General features: G+C 32.4%; 1 protein-coding gene across 1 annotated transcript; it reads left to right on the top strand.

The window, feature by feature from the left end:
- Positions 1-471: 471 nt before the first annotated feature.
- Positions 472-13,154, top strand: ABCB25 (ABC transporter of the mitochondrion 3). The gene is made up of 20 exons (XM_011082326.3): positions 472-954; positions 1,088-1,303; positions 1,391-1,577; positions 1,793-1,854; positions 3,791-3,834; positions 4,096-4,198; positions 4,364-4,471; positions 4,963-5,046; positions 5,147-5,207; positions 6,614-6,759; positions 6,882-6,998; positions 7,893-7,978; positions 8,961-9,049; positions 9,774-9,829; positions 10,170-10,250; positions 10,367-10,432; positions 10,510-10,602; positions 11,067-11,131; positions 12,042-12,177; positions 12,683-13,154. The coding sequence occupies exons 1-20, from the start codon at positions 700-702 to the stop codon at positions 12,824-12,826; spliced, it is 2,199 nt and encodes a 732-aa protein (XP_011080628.1). The 5' UTR covers positions 472-699; the 3' UTR covers positions 12,827-13,154.
- Positions 13,155-22,776: the final 9,622 nt, after the last annotated feature.

Genomic DNA, 22,776 nt, shown 5'->3' with positions numbered 1-22,776 from the left:
GTATGGATGATAGAAAATGATGAAAGTCATATTTTGCAATTTATTTTTAAGCATTCAAGGAATGAGGCTGCGTTTGGACTAAAGGGTTCAGGAAAAGATTTCAAACGACATTTGTTAAAAAAAAAAAGACCTAAAAATCCATTAAAAAATTATAGAATATAGTTCAGAAGGAGATTTGAAAATTTTGGATCACTTTTAATATGAAATTATCCAAATAAATTTTAAAAAACTATTATCAATTATCTGAAATCCTACTTTCAGATCAATTAATTTGAACACGATGTTATTAAACTTTTGGGACATAAAATTATTTATTGGTAAACTAGTTTGGAGAAATCTAAAATTCATTACATAAATGAATGTGGACCCCTTTACGGACAATATTCTGTGCAAAAATGTGAATGAGAGTAACAAGAAGAGTATGTCTCATTTACTCTCGTGCGGTTTCAAGTGTAAGGTTTTCTTCTGTTTTTATCAAAATCGCACACGAATTCTTGCGTTTTTGCAGTATTTCAGCGCCGAATAGCAGCAACGTGTAGATTTTGTCTTGCCCGCAACTACCGTGTCTGAAATCAGGAATAGCCAGCCGAAATTTACTTTCCAAAGTCCACTCTCAAGCATTTTATCGAATACTTGGTGAAAATCTTTTCACCGCCTTTTGGGATTGCTTCAAATGCACTGAGACAAGAAGGGAAAAACATGCAGTCAACATTTGCTTCGAGGTGTTTGGAGATCATGAGTCGCTCCACGCCTTCTCGTTGTTTTAATCAAATTTCGCAGGCAGTTCTGCACCCACCTCGCGTTGCGATTGAATCTAATCTGAGCTCCGTTTTTCCTGGAGCTAGAATTCTGTCAAGTAAACCCAGGTTGTGGAGCTCCGCAAGAACGAGGCCGCATGTGCTCAAGCTCAACGCTTTCCTCTCCGATTTCCCCTCTAGACCTCCTCAGAACCCCGTTAGCATATCTATTTCAATTTCCTTTTGAATTATGATTATCACTTCAAAATTGTTCATGTGTGTTTAACTTTATCTTATTGAATGGATAACTGGCCCTTTATGATCGTTGACTGGAAATTTTTGGCTTACAGATTTCCTCGCCCAATGGGCATGCTCTGTTTTCAACAGAGGCAAAACCAGCAACAAAGCAAGAGCAGACGACGACATTGAAGAGAATTGGAGCTTCTGGAGAGCAAGTCGCAGATACTAAAATCATCGCAACTCTCGCTAAATACCTTTGGATGAAAGATAATGTTGAATTTCGGTTTCGTGTCATTGCGGCCTTGGGCCTCCTAATTGGCGCCAAAGTAACATGACGAAAATCACACTTACTGTCCATGCCATACAATATTTTTGTTTTTCATTTTTAATTTTTTGTGGTTGGGTATATGTAGGTTGTTAATGTTCAGGTGCCGTTCTTGTTTAAGCTTGCTGTTGATTGGTTGGCAACAGCCACTGGCAATGCTGGTGCTCTTGCTGAATTTACTGCTGCTAATTCAACTATATTAGCTCTTTTTGCAAGCCCAGCTGCGATTCTGATTGGATATGGTATAGCGCGGTCAGGGGCATCTGCTTTTAATGGTAAATATCTGTGAACGTACCAGACCTGAGTTTTTAGTTGTTCTGCTTTGTGCTATGTAATTGCTCCTACAAGTATCAGAATTGGTCATGGGTAAATGATGATTCTGCCTTTCAAGCTTATATGCTTTTGTCTTACGATGGAAAAAAGTCCCTGTAGAATGACACATATACCTTTTACTTCTGTTCTGGGACTTACTGCAATTCTTTTGCTGTAGAACTGCGAACTGCAATATTCTCTAAGGTGGCTTTGAGAACAATTCGACAGGTTTCCCGGAAGGTATGAGACTAAGTTCCTTATTTTTTTTTTTCATCATCTCCCAATTTAAATTTCATAATGCTGATTGTGCAGTCATTTAGGAGCATATCATTTATGTTGGCTGATATTCTTTTCCGTTCATATTCTGCTGTTTTTCGCTCTTTCTTCTCTTGTTGACTGCTTGAATATGTCTGCAAGATGAAACAATTCTGTATTCAGGGGTGGGAAAGCAGAAAAAGTTCTAAATATATAAAACAAGAGGAGGGTAAATGCTGAAAAGGAGTAACTTAGAGAATGTGATTATTCTTAGCTTTTCTCTGCTCTTAATTGATTCAGATGAATGGTTTTTAGATCCTGAAGATCATTGTCATATGGGAAAATTTAGGTGATCTTTTAGGATTACAACCAGCTTACAAGCACACAGCAGTTTATGAATGCAGAACAGAAATCAGAACAAGAGTCTTGCATGCTCAATGAAAAACTCTTTGGCTTTAAAAGCTAAAATGGTTTCCTTCTTGGATTTACAAGAGCTGAGGCTTTAGCCCAAGAAAAGACTGTAAGGCTTCCAAAAATATCATGCATTAGGCTCTTCCCAGCCAGTCCTTCCACTCTTCGGTCAATTCAACCTCCTTCAGCCCCCTTTTCATGTCTGCTTGCCCAGCTTTTCGTGTTCCTAAACTGTCACCTGCACCCTACTGAAGTTCCCAGCTACAGTCCTCACCCAGTCCTTCTCATCGGCATTACTTTCATTGTCCCCTTAGCTTATGCCACGTCCTACCTTTCCCCACCATTACAGTCACCAGCACCACCCAAATCAACAAAGACCCAAGTTAATTTGTTTGTTGTTTATTGGATCTGAAGTTGTTTCTCTAAGATCTTGATAAAAAGGAAATAAAAAAGAATGAAGGCAAGAAAGAGAGATGAAGAGAAAGATAAGAAAATTGTGCAGATAGATGTGCGAGTGAGGTGGCTCTACCATTGTATTTGAGATTAGATGACTACACTAAGTTAATCTTTCTAATAGGTATCATATATGTTTTTTCAAGTTCTAACATTTTGGTGCCTACAAAGTGTGGCATATACTAGGACATTGTGTCTATTGTGCTAGAAATGATAGCATTATAATACACACAACTTTGAAAATATGACAAACAGAACAGATAGTAGTCAAAAGCTTTGTTAATAAGATATTTTAAAATGTTCTTTTAGGTAAGACTTATATTCTTTACTTAATCAAAGACCACTTTCTCCATCCTAATGTTACAGTCCTGGGCTCTAACCCAATATGGAGTTATGTCTGAGCATCGATAAAGTGTAAGTTTTGAGTATTGTATACTATGCTCTCTGAGATAGTAGTTAGTAGTGCCATATTTCTATTTAATGAGAGCATCTTTTTTTGGGAAAAACCTACTCTTATTTTGGGACATTTAAAGAGAACAATAGGAGCAGTAAATTTGGGATAGAGGAACTATAGAATAATTCTTGACCCCCTTCATTGAAAATCGCGGAGTCCCTCGTATAGGGAGATATGCCTTTAGAAGGAGAAAGAAAGTAAAGAGAAGGAGAACTTGTAAGAAAAGATAGTGAAGAAAATAAAGAATAAAGGAGAAAAAACAAATGTACTGTTGGTTGGAAGGGTTAGATAACAAAGAAGTGTCTACATAAAATTGAAATGTGGAGGTGTTAATCGGTTTGTCTTGTCTGGTGTATGAAGAACTCAATTCATCAATGTCCCTGACTTACCTATAAATTGCCAAATTTAATACATGAACAACGTGGAGAACCAAACTGAACAGCTGATGATGAGATTGTAATGGTTGTATTTGATAAAGAAATCTTGAGTTTTATATGGCCACAAGACATGCCATATGTCCCTGCAAGTATAACATATTCCAGTAGATAAGACGTGTTTAGAAATGCTTTTTGGTTGAACGTTATTGACACCATCTTCCTGCAGGTCTTTTCACATTTGCATGAGCTTGACTTACGATATCACCTTAGGTATTTATCAATCAACACTCTCTCAGTAAAGCTTTACTCCTGAGATGCCAGAAGTTGCTTGCCGCATCTTCTGTGCTATTGGGATATATTAAAGTATTTGTGTCTTGAAGTTCTCAAATGCCCTTCATTTTCTTTGGAGTTATCCTATTTTTTTGGCTTAATTTCAGTATAACTGAGTGTCATGCTTGCTGTGCTGTTGATGGTTCCTGATGTGCAGACAGTTTGATATTAACTTGACTCTATATCTCTTTCTGTTTGAAGTCGAGAAACAGGTGCTCTTAATCGAACTATTGATCGTGGTAGCCGAGCTATAAATTTTATTCTTTCATCAATGGTCTTCAATGTTGTACCTACTATATTAGAGGTACAGTTTTTGTACTACATATACTTTTCTGTTTCCTCTTTAATTTCATTGCATTACAATGAGTAATTATTTCTGCAAGTTTGGTCAAGAACTTATCATTAATGCTATAACTCAGTTGCCTGTTTCTTGATAAAATTTTAACAGTATTAGTTTATGGCCTTTCAGATATCAATGGTATCTGGCATCCTTGCCTATAAGTTTGGAGCACCATTTGCATGGATTACTTCTTTGTCTATGGCAGCATATATAGCTTTCACATTAGCTGTGACACAGGTATTTTTCCTTTTCATTCAAAATCTTCACATCTGTTTCAGCCACCTTTTAGTTTCTGCACTACATATTTCTTTATTAAGGAGTGCCATTTTTTGGACAGGATGCATCTTTCTCTATTCACCTCTTTTTTCTTTTCTTTTTTATTTCTTTAATTTGTTCCATATTTCTGCAGTACTTATTTCTTTATTTAGAAGGAGCTCTCTGGACAGGATGCATACCACTTTATTCTTTTCTTTTTTTATTTCTTGTAATTGTTCCATATTTGTGCAGTACTTATTTCTTTAATAAGGAGTGCCATTCTCTGGACAGGCTGCATCTTTCCTTTTCTTTTCTTTTAATTGTTCCACATTTCTTCCGTTCTATGAGTTACTGCTTGTGAGAGACATAAATTTATTGCTGGGACGCTTGATACGTTCTGTTACTTCCTTCTAAGTCAGTTCTACTTGTGATATTTTTCATTTGAAGTATCACACTGTGATTTTCAATTGCAGTGGAGAACCAAGTTTAGGAAGGCAATGAATAAGGCTGATAATGATGCTAATACACGTGCCATTGATTCTTTAATTAATTATGAGGTGAGTTCACCCTCCCTCTTGGAGAATTTTTCTGCACTTCAACTAGATAGGAATATTTAAATTCGAAGTATGGTTGTCATTCATTTATATTTGCTTTCAGACTGTCAAGTATTTCAACAATGAAGCTTTTGAAGCTGATAAGTATGATGAGTTTCTCGAGAGTAAGTTTTTTTCCTCTTAAAATGTCTACTTTGAATTGATTAAGCATTTTCCTACCCTTATACAGGTAAATGGGAATGATGTAAATAGTTCTTAGGCCTTTGTTTGGATGCGGGGAAAAGGGGGTGAGCTACCTAATTAGCAAATGAAAGGGGGAGCGTAATCCAGTAAGCAAAGAGGTAGAGATTATTTATATAATTTACACGTCATAAAGAAGTATTATAATTTCCTTCAGGAAAGCATTCTCTGAATTGAAGAAGGATATCTGCGCAAGGGATATAAAGAATCTTGCACCCACCCTCTCTCGCTCAGTAGAGAAACTAGCTGAAACTGAGCTACTTCAACTTGTAAAGAGAGCCTGATCTTCACTGGCTTTTGCCTCTGAGGACACATATGAAAGACCTATCAACACCTGTGGCAAGCCCTATGCATACCATGACATAGAATAAATAACACTAGGTAATCTTCCTCAGAACATGAATGATGCTCTATTAATTTGAAACTACAAAGACTTGGAAGTATAAAAATTTGTTTGACAGAAAAAAGCAGTCTTTGAAGGCATGAAGTATAAAATTGTCCGACAGATAGAAGCACTGTATATATTTCATTGTATTGCAGACGTTGCTGAAAAAGCTGCATCAGGCATTATTAACATCATGTTGGATCAGCTTTTAATACTGACAAGTTAAACAAGGGAAGTAACAAACACACACCCGTGTCAAAAACTGTAATATAGGGGCCAAATATCAAATGTAATTTTTCTGCAAAAAGAAAAGAGCTTTGAGGATACCAGATTTCCTCAAATAAATTCATGAACTTGGTTCCTAGAATTCGAAATCCTCAAAAAAGTTCGTAAACTAAGTTTAGAAAATTCATGATATTTTCTCTCTTTTCCTAGCAAAATTATATATCTTTTGCTCAACAAAAGTTGGTCAGGCAAATAATCTCACCTAGAAAGGGGCTTATCTTATAATTGAATCTTGTGTTTCTTCTCATAATCTTAACTCAAAATATTACGATCATGTTAGTTACTCATTGCCAATGAAATGTTATATGAATGACTTGATGGATCCCTTTTGCTTAACTGGTTACCTCCAGAATATGCTGGACCCATAGTTTGTATGGCTTTATTTTTTGCAAAATCTTCGAATCAGTAACTCCTCTCCTCCGAATTATGGGTCTAGGACTCTAGATATGTTAGAGAGCCCATTGTTTCAACAGTTCCATGGTTCTCATTGTATCTTATGAATAATGAAACCGTAATTGAAGCTTTCTTTCCTTTTTCTTTTTTTTTTCACTTCTGAATGAAAGAGAAATACAATTTTTATATTGCTCCTTGTGCTGCTTAATTATTCTTTACATCTGCAATGGGAGGATTTCAGTTAATTAACAACGAGACATCTTTCAGGATATGAAGATGCAGCCTTAAAAACCCAAAGAAGTCTTGCCTTTTTAAACTTTGGCCAGAATTTGCTATTTAGTGCAGCTATCTCAACAGCCATGGTATGGTGTTCAAGTGGGATAATGAACGGCAATATGACCGTTGGAGACTTGGTAAAAATGTTATTTATAATAAGTTCTTCCTGTTAAACCTGTTTTGAGCTCACTTGAATAGGGAATAATTTTATTTTCGATATGGGATTGATAAAATCATGACTAAACAGTTTTCTTCATAGGTCATGGTAAACGGGCTACTTTTTCAACTTTCTCTTCCACTCAACTTCCTTGGAAGTGTATATAGAGAAACAATTCAAAGTTTGGTGGACATGAAGTCCATGTTCCAATTACTTGAGGTATTTACTGATTTTCTGGTTAATTGTACTTTCTGCTTTCTATAGTACTGAAGGCTCTTCCTTTCCATCGTTTTTTTCTTTCTGTTGCTCTTTCGTTTATTTGCTGGGGAGTTAACCAGTAGCTATGCTCAGTCTCGATCTTGCTTTCTAGCTTGTGGGAGCAACTTAGTAATCTAAATAGTCCTGTCAAAATGACCTATCTTTCTAAACTCTCTGCTTCATTTCTGCTGCTCGTATATTTTTTGTTCTCTATTCCTTGATATTCTATTCAAGTTCTACCAAAAGAAAATACAAACGTGGTATGAGATGAGTCAATCTAGGATTTACATAGGAAGTGTAGTGAAGCTTGCAGCTATAAATACAATGGGCAAGAAGTGAGGGAAAGAAGCACTAGAGGAAGAGAAGTACTTTGAATAGTTTACCTAGAAAAGCTCATTAAATGTTGCAGAAGAAGCCCTAGGTTATGCATTCCCACATCCTCCATTCTAATAGAAATGTTTGTATTTCCAAGGAATAATCATAGAAGTCATGACCAAGCCATGCTTTCCTCTCCATTTCCCCAAATATATAGTGATTATTAAAAATACAAATGCCTGTTCTATGGACGTTTCAAATGTTTCCATAATTATAGTGGACTTATAATGTGCTTACTGATTTTTGTTTTTGACCGGTGTAACTCCCCTCATGACTCATAGATTTCCTACATCACAATTATGGAGATGTTTGTTTGTAAAGATGAGTTAATGTTGTATATTACCGGAATTTTCTTATAGAGGATTTGAGAGTGGGGTAGTGTGATGCATTACCAAGGAGTTCTTTATTGACACTGATTGTTTATTTTCATGTATTATAATCTTGTAATACTAATCCTCGGTCTTCCCCTTACATCTCCAGGAAAAGTCCGAAATTGTGGATGCGGATGATGCCAAGCCTTTGAAACTATATGGGGGTACTGTTGAATTTGAAGATGTTCACTTCAGGTATCTCCAGTTTTTCTGGTTAGGATCACTGTGGTATATGTCAACTTTGTGTAAAATGATTTAGCATTGCAAGATCTTCCAGATCATCTTTTCTAAGTGGTACGGATGCTCAAAACATTAGCGACAATTGTTGATCTGTCATCAACCTATAGGTATACATTTGTATAGGGAATAAGTCTAAGTGAAAATCTGCTAAATTACACAAGAAACATTAAACACTGATCGTAGAGGTAGGTTAACTTAAGCTGGAATAGTGGATAAAATGGAAAATAAGTACATTTGTTCGAAGAAATAAGATGCTATAAATGAAACTCTCTTAAATTATGTTTACTTCTGTTAGAAAATTTAAGTATTGAAGTATAAGACTGATTTCAGAGGCAAGTTATCTGCAGCTGGAAGACTGGATCAAATGGGAAGAAGGAAATTATAGCACAAGTAATAGATAGCCTAGGCTTGGATACACATGCATGATTTCTGGTAGTTGCCAGGTTTCCCACCTTTGGGACTTGCATCATGACTTCAGCTTTCTGAATGATATCATTTGGTCATGTATATTTGTTCCTTGGCGGGTTCCCGGAATCATTTGAAGGAATCTTTGCTTCTTGATATCAGCATTATCTGGAATGACATTTTATTCTGCGATTCCAGTGCAAATGGAGGCGCGTGATTCAAGCCGTGCTTGTGAAAACTTCTCTTTGTTTAAAGATTTTCAAGAATTCATATGTTTTGATTCTTTTTAAACAACTTTGGTCATTCAATTACAATTTGGAAATGCGGATGTTGATGCTGACCTTTGATAACGACGAAAATAAAATGTTGTGTTTTTGTAAACAGCTCCGTCATCTTATTAGTTTCGGTTGTATGACTGTTATGAATGTTTCAAGTGCCATATTTGATATCCATGAAGATAATTGACTGCATTTGAGGATAAGGATCATAGAATGTGGCTAATTGATGCTCAATCTGTGTTGTAATTGTGCAGTTATCTGCCAGATAGGAAGATTCTTGATGGGATATCATTTGTTGTGCCAGCTGGGAAAAGTGTAGCTATTGTTGGTACCAGTGGAAGTGGTAATTAGATTATTTCATTTCCTAGAGAATAATGATCTATCTTTTGGCCCAGTAATTTACATGGTTAGCGCTCATGGAGTTCCAATTTGATTAATGACTGTTGTTCAGACTGAATAAATGTATTTATGTGTGTGTGTGTGTGTATATATATGATGTATGTTTTTATCATAAGAAATGAGTATCCATGTAGACTTGCAATTAAGTTTCTCTTATGCTGTTTGCAGTTTGATCAGTTTAACAGTAAAATGAAATCAAGTCGGCTTCATCATGACATATGTCAAATATTTGATTGTTAAAAAAGATTACTACCTTTCTAGGGTTTGTTTCTTCTAATCAAAGTGTTAATGTTGACTGAACTGTTTCTGACCAGAAAAAAAAAAAAAAAAAAAAAAAAACCAAAAGGGTATGTTGAAATCATTGAATATCTGTTCACATGGAATTAATTTGTCATGGACCACTACATGAGACACTAACAATTGGAGTCACCATAGGTTTGGCAATCCCCTATCCTTGGTGTTTCAACATATGTTTCAATCAAAGCCAGAAGTGATTTCGCATCAACTGATGTGGGCTGGTATATCTTTTGGACGTGATTGTTGACTTGGGACATAGTGTTTGACATTGATGTCTTTTTTCTTTTTCTAATTTATTGCTTCTGCGATTTCAAATATTTATTCTTTTTCTAGATTCAGCTTTATTCTAATATCTCTGCACTTATTTGCAGGGAAGTCTACCATTCTAAGACTGCTTTTCAGATTCTTCGACACCCATTCTGGATGTGTAAGATTAAAAACTCTTTCCTTTGTAGAAGCCAAGAGTTCACAGTTACTGCTTGGAATTTTGTCAAGCTCCTTTACTTCTGATATTGCTTCTTTCAGCCTTTTTGTCGTGGTACCTCTAGTACAGCATGTCTCCCATCATCTGTTTGTTCTTTGTTATGTTTTTCTGCTTATGATAATGGCTTCTTCCTTAATTCAAATTACCAGGAAAAAGGTAAAGATGAAAAAGAATCCACGGTATATAAATGTCATATAGAATCTCCACTTACCTCCTTTGTTTTGCTCAACTCATTGTTTGGTTTTATCTATGAAATGCCATTGACACTTTGATATTTGAACAGATAAAAATAGATGGGCAAGATATTCGAACAGTAACACTTGAAAGCCTTAGGAAATCCATTGGTGTTGTTCCTCAAGATACTGTGAGTTTGCAGTATTACCTCTGCATTTGCTTCATTATTGGTGATTAGTTGGTCGCATGGGCATTCGGCACATTTTAGCATGTTCCAATGATGAAAAAGTTTTACTTTGGTGGCAGGTGCTGTTCAATGATACTATATTCCATAACATACATTACGGTCGCCTTTCAGCAACAGAAGAGGAGGTAATCTGTTGAATTGTTTTTACACCGAGTGATTGTTAACTTTCTAGGTTTTCCATTGATTTGCCTTCTAATATTAGGTATATGATGCTGCTCGTCGGGCAGCAATTCATGACACGATCATGAATTTCCCTGAGAAATATTCAACTGTCGTAGGGGAAAGAGGACTTAAGGTATGTCTTTTATTTTCTCTCTTTCTAATCCCACTATCATTGGAAGTACAAAGGCTAATCAGATAGCTCTAGTTCCTGCATGTCATAATTTGTTCTTGTCTTTTTGGTTTTAGTCTTTAAGAATATAAATAGAGAACCTTCACAATACCTTTATTTAGAGAGAACTAATCTAATATAAAATATTAGGATTGTGTTAATTATTTTTGTATCCATTACGTCTCTTGAATATTGGTGTCTATTTCTTTTTTGCGTCTTTTTACTTTTCGGCCCTGGTTGCACCATTTCAAGTTGTGTGCGTTCACCCCTCTAGAGATCTATGGATCAGCAAAGGGATGCATGTTGATTGAAACATGAGTCAACAATTAGCCTATGCTAGTGAAAACTCACGTCTGTTCTTGTGCTGATTCCTAATTGATTAGTCAATGAATCCCATTTGGACATGATACTCTCTCTCCTTTCTGCAGTTGAGTGGCGGTGAAAAGCAACGAGTAGCACTTGCTCGTACATTCTTGAAAGCACCTCCAATATTGTAAGTATCTCTTTTTCAAGTGCTTTATTCAAATTAAGTCATTTTGCTTCCTCTAGCATTCTCTGTTTCTGTTTCTTGTATGTCTTTTCGGAGAAAGAGGTGTAGAGTTGGCTGCTTACAAATATTAAACGTTTTCTTTCTGAATGTGGTTCATCCTGAAATCTCGGTCATGGCAGGTAAAAGTCATAATGAGCCAGAGATCAGATTGATGGTCTTGCTTATCTAGTGATTTCAGGTCTATCCGTAGGTTGTCCTTCATATCCTTCATCTGCCACTGTTCTAAGGATCATATAGTTGTTTGATGCCTCCTTTAATAAGTAAAAAGAGTTCTATTTTTAATGTATTGCTCTCATTTAACCATGTTCATGGTGTGGACGCATTCAACATGGGCACCCCTGTTTATCTGGTAAATATATCTGTTTACCCAACATTTTTAAAGCATTTATCCTTTCACCCAACCCTAGTGGAATCTTAAGCTATGCCATATTAGAGTACCGTTTAATTGGTCAATCTAGTGAAGAGAATAAATCTCTGGATATTAGTTGCTTTTTTTTTTTTTCGGTAAATGTAAATTTCATTAAATAAATAGTAGTACCTCGGTACAATACAACATGAAAGGCTATGCAGTCACCTCGACAGGCCAAGGATCTGCCATAAACGAAAAAGTGCACGGATATTAGTTGCTTTTGTCAATATGGATTTGCATGTTGTCCGATCTGTTAACTTGTGGAAGCTGCTGTCCATATTAAACCCTATGGCTGCAGCTTGAATTCAAGGAGACACGTGATAGATGATTTTTTGCATAATGCTTTCCTCCACCTTTTTGAAGTTTTGGGTGAACTGAAGAGGTTAGAAGCGTGGGACAAGCATTGGCTTCGCTTGCACCTTGTTAACTCATTTTGTGCCTTAGGTTTTGTGATGAAGCTACAAGTGCGCTTGACAGCACAACCGAGGCAGAGATTCTAAATGCACTGAAATCCCTGGCAAATGATCGGACTTCAATTTTTATTGCTCATAGGCTCACAACGGCAATGCAATGTGATGAGGTATGTGTTCTGCATTATATTTTATACACATATTCACATATACATGCATGCCCACATATGTATATATTATTTTGCACATTTTCTTTAAGGTTTTCCCAGAAGAGGGTTAGTAGTTACCTAAAGCAACATAGAATGACGATTTGCTTCCTATTACTCTGATCTGTGCACAATGTAATTTCTCCAGTGTTTGAATGTATTAATTCCACGAATTTGTACCAAAAGTTTTGTGTTGATTACCTTCATATGTTTTGGAATTAAAGTAACAAGGTCTTCACACCATGTCAAACATATAAAGTAACATGCCCTAATGGCTTCTTATGGGGTAATACAAGGACCACTGTAGGCAATCGAGATTCTTGCATTTCTAACTACTTATGCATTCTACATATTGCAAACCGTTTCTACACCTGTCTGCCAATTTCATTCTTTTATGTACTCGGGTTCTCTACTCCAAGCTACTTCTACATTGCTTTTGTTTGACTACCTCTATGTTGCCGGTTGGCAGATTGTTGTTCTGGAGAACGGGAGAGTAGTAGAACAAGGACCACATGATGTTCTATTGTCGAAGTCTGGCAGATACGCCCAACTTTGGACACAGCAAAATTCTACCGTTGATGCCATTGATGCAGCCATCAAGCTGGAGGCTTGAACTCCACATTCTCTATTTGCTTGTGCGCTACAAATAGGGAAAAAGAGTGCATATATTTGAGGTTTCATTCTCAGAGTTATCTAAACTTCTGCAGAAATCACATACATTGTAACTATTGTAGGTCTATATTTGATTTTTTTTTTTTTTTTTTTTTTACCAATTTTGGCTCTAGCAGCATTCATGTAATCATATGCATGAGGGTCCTTTTTCTCTTTCGTTCCTTTTTCTCTTTCGTTTATTTTAAAGATTGTTTGGAACATCATCAATACATTTTTGTAACTTGCTATTGGAACATAAAGTGAAAGAAAATTCAAATGATTCTTTTTTATGTCTGTGTTAAGAATTGGTGCAACTCAACAATTGTAATATTCCAACACCTTGTCATCTCTATACCTACACTATTACACTTAGGTTTGAAAATGTGAAACTAGACTTTTCTTCTAAAAGGTTTTGAAATTATACTTATATCTTGATTGAAAATTCATTGTTTACACATGTTTTCTGATCATTAGGATTTGGATAAAAAATGTTAATATTAGTAAAAAATCATATAAGTTTTTAATTTTATTCTTCATTTAACATTCTTGTGTAATATTTTTGTACTTACAAAGGAAAATAATATAATTATGCTAACTTCACTTCATATATTATGATACCATTTTATAGATATAAAAATATACACGGAAATGTTAAATGAGGGGTAGAATTAAGAATTTATGTATTATATTTTGTTGAAGTTAGCATCTTCGGACCAAATCTAACATAATAGTTTCAAGTGTAAATGACAAAACTCGAAGGGGATGTTTTTTTGAAAAAAGTATAATTTTGTATTTTTAGAGAAAGTTTAAGTGTAATTACCCCTATTTTATAATTAGTAGGAAGTATCACGCACCATGAATATGTAAAAACATTTATTTGGAAGTAAATATATTACTTATTAGTAGAGTACAAACAAATATTTATAAAATAAGTCATTTTTCATAGATAAGTTATTTTTTATTTTAGTTTTTTCGTAAGTACTATTATTATTTTATTTTTGTTACGTTATTCCTCTAGATTATATTCTTTTTGCCATTACAATTTGCCTCTGACCATCAAATGAAATGTGAATAACCTGTCCTCCTCTCTTTGAAAGAAGGGGCGCTTCCTGTTCTGTCGGTGCTTGAAACAATTTTGTTTTCTCCATATTATTATATCTCTAGAGTCAATAATTTTATATGAGGGATCTAGGATAATAAACTCATGAGCTTGGTGTTACTTCACCGTCGAGAAATGAAAGAAGACTTCCATCTCCAAGTTTAACTCAGACGTAGCTCCCTTCTTTTTGTTTTGGGTGTGAAGCAGTGTCAAATCATACCGAACAAACATTAGCTCTCCCTCAAAAGAAGGTGATCCAGCCGCACCTTTAAATTATTAATTCTGAATGATTTTATACTAATTAGTTATGAACTATTGTTTATAAAAAAGTGATCTAATTGAACATACCTATGGCATCTGAACTTGTATTGTGTGGTTGTATAATTATTCTAGTCAAATTTCACATTCAAGTGTTTTAAATATATTTTGAGCTTATACTCGATACAATATTATCTATATTAATTCTTTAATTTACCACTTTGAAATATCACTATATTTCGATTTTATTTTTTGCAATTGTGTCGCAATTTTTTTATTTCATATTTTTACTTTGGATTTTTAATTTTTTTTATATTAATCTAATTGGTGTTATCTATTCGGCTTAAACTCATTTTGTCCCTTGTAATATGGAGATGATATTTTTTTAAAAAAACTAAAAATTCCTTCTAGTTTTAAACCCTTCAAGAAACCCCCTACTTTTAAATTTTCAACCAAAATGGACAAAATTATCCTTCTTCCTTAACAAAAAGTAAATAAATAAATTTTAAAATAAAAGGTTAAACAATGAATTTCAACATAGAAAAATCCTAAAATCAAATTATATGAATGAGTTTTTAAAATTTATTGTAAGAACTAAGGGGACCGTTTTTCCTCAAAAATTATTTAAATAATTTTCTTCTTGAAGGCTTTACATCCAGAGTTTCTTCTTTTGTTTATATTAATTTAATATAAGTAATACTTTAAATTTTTCTTAATATTTGGTATAATTGCATGTAGATCCTCTATGATTTGAAAAATTATATTTAGTTATAAAAAAATTATTTGATCTGCAGTAAATCAATAATAAATCAATCGAGGGAAATATCTTCATTCATTTTTTTTTTTGTTAATATCAATAAATTGTATGAATTTTGACCAACGGATGAACCTATTTATTATTTAGAAACAAACATTAAGATTACTAAATGTAATATTTCAATCCACAAGAATTTTACGTATAATTACATCAAATTTTAAAAGAAAAAAGTGTAATTATCCCAATATATTACTATTGAATTTGCACGTCTAGAAATGCGATTGACTATTCTGTTTGAAAATTGAAATGCGTCAGATTCCAAGTACTAATTAAACCATTGGAACGCTTATTTTATTTTTGTTTTTAATATTATTAATTACGATAAGGTTATAATTCTTAAGGTGCTCGCTACAAAAATTGAGTTTTCGATACATTATAAATGACCATAATTTAAAAATTATGGTAAATTAATACTATTAACTATGATAAATAAAATCAAGACAAAACGTTTGCCATGGTGACTCGACCCTGAAAACCCATACTTGTAGACTGTTGATTTGTACATCATTGGGGTAAGATGACAATACGTGGTAAAATGCGAGTGGACCTCTCAGGCATTCAAGTGGACCCACTCAAACATTATAAATATCATATGGTCAATTCATTTATGGTACAACATTAATTACTCCAGTAACCCACTTTAGATCGCTTCAGCTTGTATTTCTATTACCTATTCGATCTCGAATACCTCATTGACTTAAGTATCAGATGATTTTTTAGCTAGGGACCACCTAGCGAGCCTAACAATCTGCTCTCTTTTCTCAGGTCCACTACTCTTCCGAGGGCGTGAGGTGACTAATGACTTGCTACCCGGATCACATGATTTTAGCCATGCTAACATTTTGGTCACACTTGTAGAAACAACAATTAATGGTTGTTGGAAAGTTGTGGTTGATTTATTTTTTCCACGATTTTCTTCTTTTGGCTATAGGTAATTAACTATAGCAGAAAATCATATTTTTTTCTAATGGTTTATAATTAATATTAATATATATATAGATATAATTAATTAAAAATATTAAGACAACTGATCGAATACATGTATAAGAAGAATCTGCAGAAAAATGTAGGAGTTGGGCAAGAATTTGAAGGTGTGTTCAGAATTTCGTAAATAAGGTTAAGGATTAGCATGCATACATGAGTAGCGGGAAAATTATGTTCACATGTTGTAAGTGCAAAAATTGTAAGTCTTAAAGGACAGATGATTTTATGTTTGACTTATGTATGAAAGCGTTTGTGGAGGGATACTACAATTCAACTATCCAAAGCAAGGCACTTGTGATGGAGTACTATGATGATTTGTTTGCATTGGTTCATGCGCCAATTTCTATTGCACCTGACACGAGAAATGCACTGAGGTGATTACCAGTAGATGAATTGAGACTAGAAGATGATTTACGCTGATGTTTGTTGTTTTTGTCATGGCATATCGAGCCCGACCTGAGGGTGCTGGCTCCTTTCCTAGTTCACACTATATCTGGAAGTCTACGGTTATGATGTATTCAGCTTATCAGATTGATTTTTCAATGTATTTAATGCGTCAATCAGACGTTGTACAACAGTTGTGATCAATCTTTATTGTTGACGATTAACCGGCTAATGAACATCAAGCCCGAGTATAATATGTCCGAAAAATGCTACAATGAGGTGTTTGGGCTAACGATCACATCCTTTTCCAGTCAATTTTTTGTCGAAAGTGGTTAAAATGACTAAGTTGAAACAAAACTAAATATTAGGGTTATTAACATGAGGAAATGAAGATGATTGAATAAAGTAATTTTATATACAAACTTAAGAGATTAATTACGATATTTTATTCTTTTTAAATATATATATATATATTCCTATATATTAAAGTTGCTAAATAAATATAATCAGACTGTAGTATATATTTTATTACCAACTTAGTGTATCAATGCATCGAAAATTACTGTTTTACTATTAAATTTTAGCAATTAAATAATATGTACATAATTATGGAGAACTAATAGAGCTGATTGGTATTATTTTTCTTGGAATCAAATGGCCCTCGAAGCAAAACTTTAAGGACAACATCCAATCAATCATGTCTGGTCATCCTCAATTTCATTCAAAGTAAAGATGATGAATGCTGAGTCTACTTCTGCATTTCAAAAGCAATATTATTAGCCACAAGAAAACTTTTTCCTACATCTCCCAATATTCCTCTGCTCGAGTCATGTCCCAATTTTAAAAATTATAACCAATAAGTTTTAGGGTTGTTGGAAGGTTTTTACATCCGTTTGATGCAAGATACAAGTAGAATACAAGTATAATATGTATCTTCCTTCAAGGTAGCTTAGAGTATATATAAAGGTTAGTTTTTTGTACTTATATTGATCCACGTTTCACAAATCTCGACCTTTTAAGTGTCGGAAATTGACGATAATTGTGCCGCATTGTCAGGTCGAGTCAGATGGGGTTCGAGCTAACTCGATGAAGTTCGTGGATGTTGGGTTTCAAATTTGAAAATTTTAAGATCCTATTGGGAGTATTTTTTTATCTTAACTTTTAAGTAATATTCTTATTAATTTTACCCAACGCTAAGACAATAAAAATGAGCTCAAGGCTGAAAATTAAATCGAATTATTTGATATTTGAATGAAGTTGATTTGTAAAAATTTGTTTGAATTTAATTTATGCGCAAACTTGATTTTAGCTGGATTTCGATTAGTGTAAAATAATAAAATATATTTAATTAAAATATCAAAATATTCTAGCTGGAACTCATATTTGATCCAATTAAAACTTGATTATAATAATAACCAAATCAAATACAAATATAATTTTTTAAATTAATATTAATCCAAATAAATTTTAATAATGATGTGTCCGATTCGACTTGAATTATTTACGGCTCTATTGGACTCCAATAGTCTTCCTAAGTTTGAAATATTTTATGGCTGCTTAGAGTGATGATTACAACTTGCGTGACATATATCTCCTTAATTTAAGGCTTTATTCGTGGTTAGGTTAGTACACTTAATTTGTAATTACCTACCTTAAAAACATACATAGGGATATTATTTATTATAATTCACATTTCTAGTTTTCGTGCGATTATCAAAAGATTGCTCATGTCGAATCGGGATTTTATTTTTATTTTTATACAAGTTGGAATTTAAAATTGATGATTTGGTGTTGAGGTAAATGATATATATATAGGGATAATTATACTCTTAACGAAATTTATTGTAATTATAAATAATTTTTTTATGATTAGAAAAAGTACATAGGGTTGTTTTCGTCGAACGAATACAAATAAATATTTGCCCTCAATTGACTTATTTTAAGTCAAACAAATCTTTATGACTAAACTACCCCTATAACGGTAAGATATACCTCATCATATACATTATGTGTGAGATGTATAAAGATAGTTTGATTATAAAAAAAGATTTATTTGACCAAATATAAGTTGGTAACAATTCAATTTGGAGTGGATATGAAATTGTATCTAATTTTTTTTTTTGTTAATATCATCAAATTTGGTGAATTTTGACTAATTGAGGGACTTATTTGCTAGACAGAAGCAAACCTCAAGGATACTAAATGTAATTTTTCAAATTATAGAGAGTTTATATGTAATTATAATAAATATATAGAAAATAGAGTATATTATTGGTCGGATGAGCTGTTTTTATAGGAATTTTTCCCCATAAATATTGTTTAATTATAAATATGGTGCTTATGTCATAATTTCGTGACACACCGACATTTAAACAAGGGTAAATTAGAACTATGTTGTATAAAATTTACTATAATTATAAATATTTTTTTATTATTTGAAAAATTATAAATACCTTTAATTTTAACGTTCGTATAAACAAGTTCATTAACCTCCTATAGATTTTCATTTGATTTTTGTGTTGAGTTGCCCAAAATATTATTTTGAATTATCAATTATAATTTTACATATTTTTAGAATTTTCTCAAATAATATTGTGGACCAATAAGCTCTATGGATTGTTTACTTTACCCAACCTCAAATTCTTTTTATATTTTTTCAAATGTTTATTTTTGTCGGAAAACAAAAATCAACAAGGATAAAGTACAACTTTTACCTCATTGTTTAGGGATTATATAATTATTTTCGATTTAAAAAGATCATTTATAATTTTTTTAATAACGAGATTGTATTTATAATTACGACAGTTTAAAAAAAAAATAGCTGTAATTTAATTACCCCTAAAGAAAGGATCATAATAAATCTCATCAGAGTGTTGATTTGGCAATGAGAGCATTTTAATTTATTGACTTCTTTGAGGCAGAATTTTGTATAAACTATGTGATGGGGAAAACCCCATTTTTAATACGAAATATCAAAAATATCCTTCATTTTCGATATTATAAAAGCAAATTCGCAAATCAGACTCAGCGGGTCGGATAGCCCATGATTATGATGCGATTACTTACAAAAGACTCTAGTACACGGAGGGCCGTCCGATTGAAGACACCCGTGCCTCAGATGTTTACACGTGACCCAAACAACAGTAACCACTTGGGCCCTATAAATACGCCAATGCGTTGTTTGAGAGGTAACTGTGTTATTCTCATTTTCGACCTATATTCATCTGATCGCACATTTTCACCTCGAACACCACTAACTTAAGTGTTGGAGGGTCGTTGTCAGGAACGCACCCAATGAGCTTCACGTTCTTGTTTTGTTCTTAGGAGCCCATCACTCAATCTTGGTAGAGTAAGTATCCAGCTCAGAGGTCATCCCTTGAGATCGTAAAGCTCGAGCAAGATCACTATAGATATACAAAAAAAATTCTATTTGGATATGAATATATATATATATATATATATATATATAACATTGGTGTGTTTATTAATTGAAAAAATGTTCTAAACTTTACCTGACAACTAATTAATTACATGGGGCCATAACCATATTTGGCATATGACATTCCAATTTAGGTGAGTGTTACATTTAAATGAGTTTGATGTTTTGATTCAGGCAACATGAACGCATGGTTTGTTTAGGTTTAGTTCTTTCTTTAGGATTTCACTCTACCAAAATGGCACAATAGTTAGGAAAAAAATTAATTTTAAAATCAATATCGAGCTAATTAATAAGTTAAATTTTCATTGTTAATCTACATTATTTAATTTATATTTTAAACAATTAGTTTCTAAATCTTTAGCAAGTAACTTTTTGTTCCTAAATATTAACAAGTAAATTACTTGTATTAAATAATGTAGATTAACAACTAAAATTTTACTTACTAATTAAATCGACATTAATTTTTTTTGCAATTATTTAGCTATTTCCTTATAATGATTTTAGACATTCAGCTACAAGTGAATTTAATAACTTACAAATTTTACGCGATTTGATAACGAAAAATTACATTTTATGCATTTTTACGTACTCTTAAATATGACAGAGTAACATTTAAGCACTGGTAGAGATTGGGTAGCAAATTTTGAGCTCATGAGTTGATAAATTTGTGCAATTTGAGGATTGAACCAATCAGAGATCTTTAATCCCGCTTTAATTTACATTAGGAAAAATGTAACTTTATTGAGAAGATATCAAGTAACAATTTTAAAGTTATTTCAAAAAAATCTATATAATATGTTCAAAAAATGCCTAAGTCAATGGATATAAACTATCGTTCAAAGTTCGGATCGAAGTGAATGCAAATCCTAAAGGAGGGACCTAAAGAAAGCCGTTAAGACTCCAACGCCTACTTTTAAAAATGAAGCAATTTACCTCCTTATACAGGGAGGTATATTGCTTCATTTTAGAAAACATAGAGAGATAAATCGCTATTAGTTTTTTCATAAGGGGGTAATTTGCTCATTTGTAATATCACAAGAGAGTTGCTTGCATTTTTTTTCTAATAATAAGTTATGAATTCAATTTTTAAATTTGCCACCCCCAAATATTAAGAGTCCTTAAATGCCAATCTCTCTTTTTTTATAGGACAAAAAGCATCTTTTTTGTGTTTTTTTCTTGTACTTTTAAATATTGCATGAAAAGAAATAAAATTCTATCTCTTACCAACTTCCATGTTCTTTTTCATTTTTAAAATTATTTCACCAACTTTATTTATTCTAAACTTTCACATTTATTTTTTCTCCATTTTCTAATTTCTTATAGTCTTATTTAATTATCTGTTTTAATATTTACCATTGGTAAGTGGTTTAATTATCTTTTGATTTTTAATAAATCATGCACACATATACAAACACTAATATACATATTCTTTCAATCATTAACTTGATAATATAATAATAAAATTAAATTTTTAGTTATATACACATCATATGGCATCACTTACCAATCATAAATATTAAGAAAAAATAACAAACCATAAATTTCATTCATATAAAAATATTTATTTGACATTACTAATAATAAAATAATATATTATCATTAACTAATTTAAATATATTTTACTATTACGAACACAAACAAAAAGAAAAAAATTAAATATATTTATATTTCTACATAGAAATGAATTAAAAAAAATAACATATACTTCCACTAGAAATCGAAAAATTAAAACTGAAAATAAAACGAAGCACAGCGTCGGACTCTCACTTATAAATGTATTTTGATTTGAAGTTTTACTTGCCAGACTTTAGACTGACTTTCCGTCGCCAACCTTTCGTGATTCCGTCGGTAAATAAAATGAATATACTGTTTCTTGAAACTATTTCCCTTCCCCAGAAATGTTATCATATTCGTATTCTTCGACACTTTTTTCCACAAACTATATTGCAAAAAATATTAATTATTTTCTATACTGTAAATCATTATGTTCTGAATTTCAAAAATAAGGATAATTTAGTAAGAAAAAAATTATTTAATTTATAAAAAATCAGTAATAAGTCAATCAAAGGTAGTATTATTATTTTTTATTCAACTTTTTATTTATTTATTAATACCAACAAACTCAATAAATTTTAACTAACGAATGGATATATTTGTAATGAAAACCAATTTTAAGGGTACTACAGGGGGTTTACGTATAATTATATCAAGTTTCAGGGGAGGAAGTATAACAATCCCTTACGTACAACCTTTGACCATGGTTAATCAATATTCATTACAAGAAAATAGCTCAATAGCTGCGAAAAACTTTGATGCTAAAGTTAGGGTCAAGCTAATTAGCAAGTACAATTTTCGTTGCTAATACACTATTTAATATATATTATAAACAATTTGTAGTTAAATGCGTTAGCAAGTAAATTTTCGTTGCTAAATACAAGTAAAATCTTGTGTTAAATAATGTGATTTAGCAATGAGAAAATTACTTGCTAACTACCTCGACATTGCTATTAACCTATTTTCTTGTAGTGATTATAATCATATAAATATTTACAATTTAAATTATATTAAATATAATAATTATTGCACAGTATTTAATAATAATCAATATCCACCATTATTGTTTTTTCTCTTTAATCATGATAAGTAACTATAGTGAAAATGCATGTTTCTTCTTATGCTACTATAAAAAGAAGTTAGTATTAATGTCAAATGAACACTCTAAATATGTATAATTTAATCATAATAATAATGAAAAAAAATATCATTGAGAAGATTGATGAAGTATATTAAAATTTTAAAATAAAATATAAATGAAAAATAACGTATATATAATGAGATTTTTTCTGAAAATATAACACTAAGAATATATATACAATATAGGGCGCTTGCAAATGTGGATTTTAGTATTAGGGAGTATGATTTTCTATTTAT

Source organism: Sesamum indicum, linkage group LG6 (genome assembly GCF_026168435.1).
Source record: "Sesamum indicum cultivar Baizhima isolate 11 linkage group LG6, ASM2616843v1, whole genome shotgun sequence".
Taxonomy (NCBI): Eukaryota; Viridiplantae; Streptophyta; class Magnoliopsida; order Lamiales; family Pedaliaceae; genus Sesamum; species Sesamum indicum.
The sequence above is the reverse complement of the archived record's forward strand: the minus strand, read 5'-3'. Positions and strand labels throughout refer to the sequence as shown.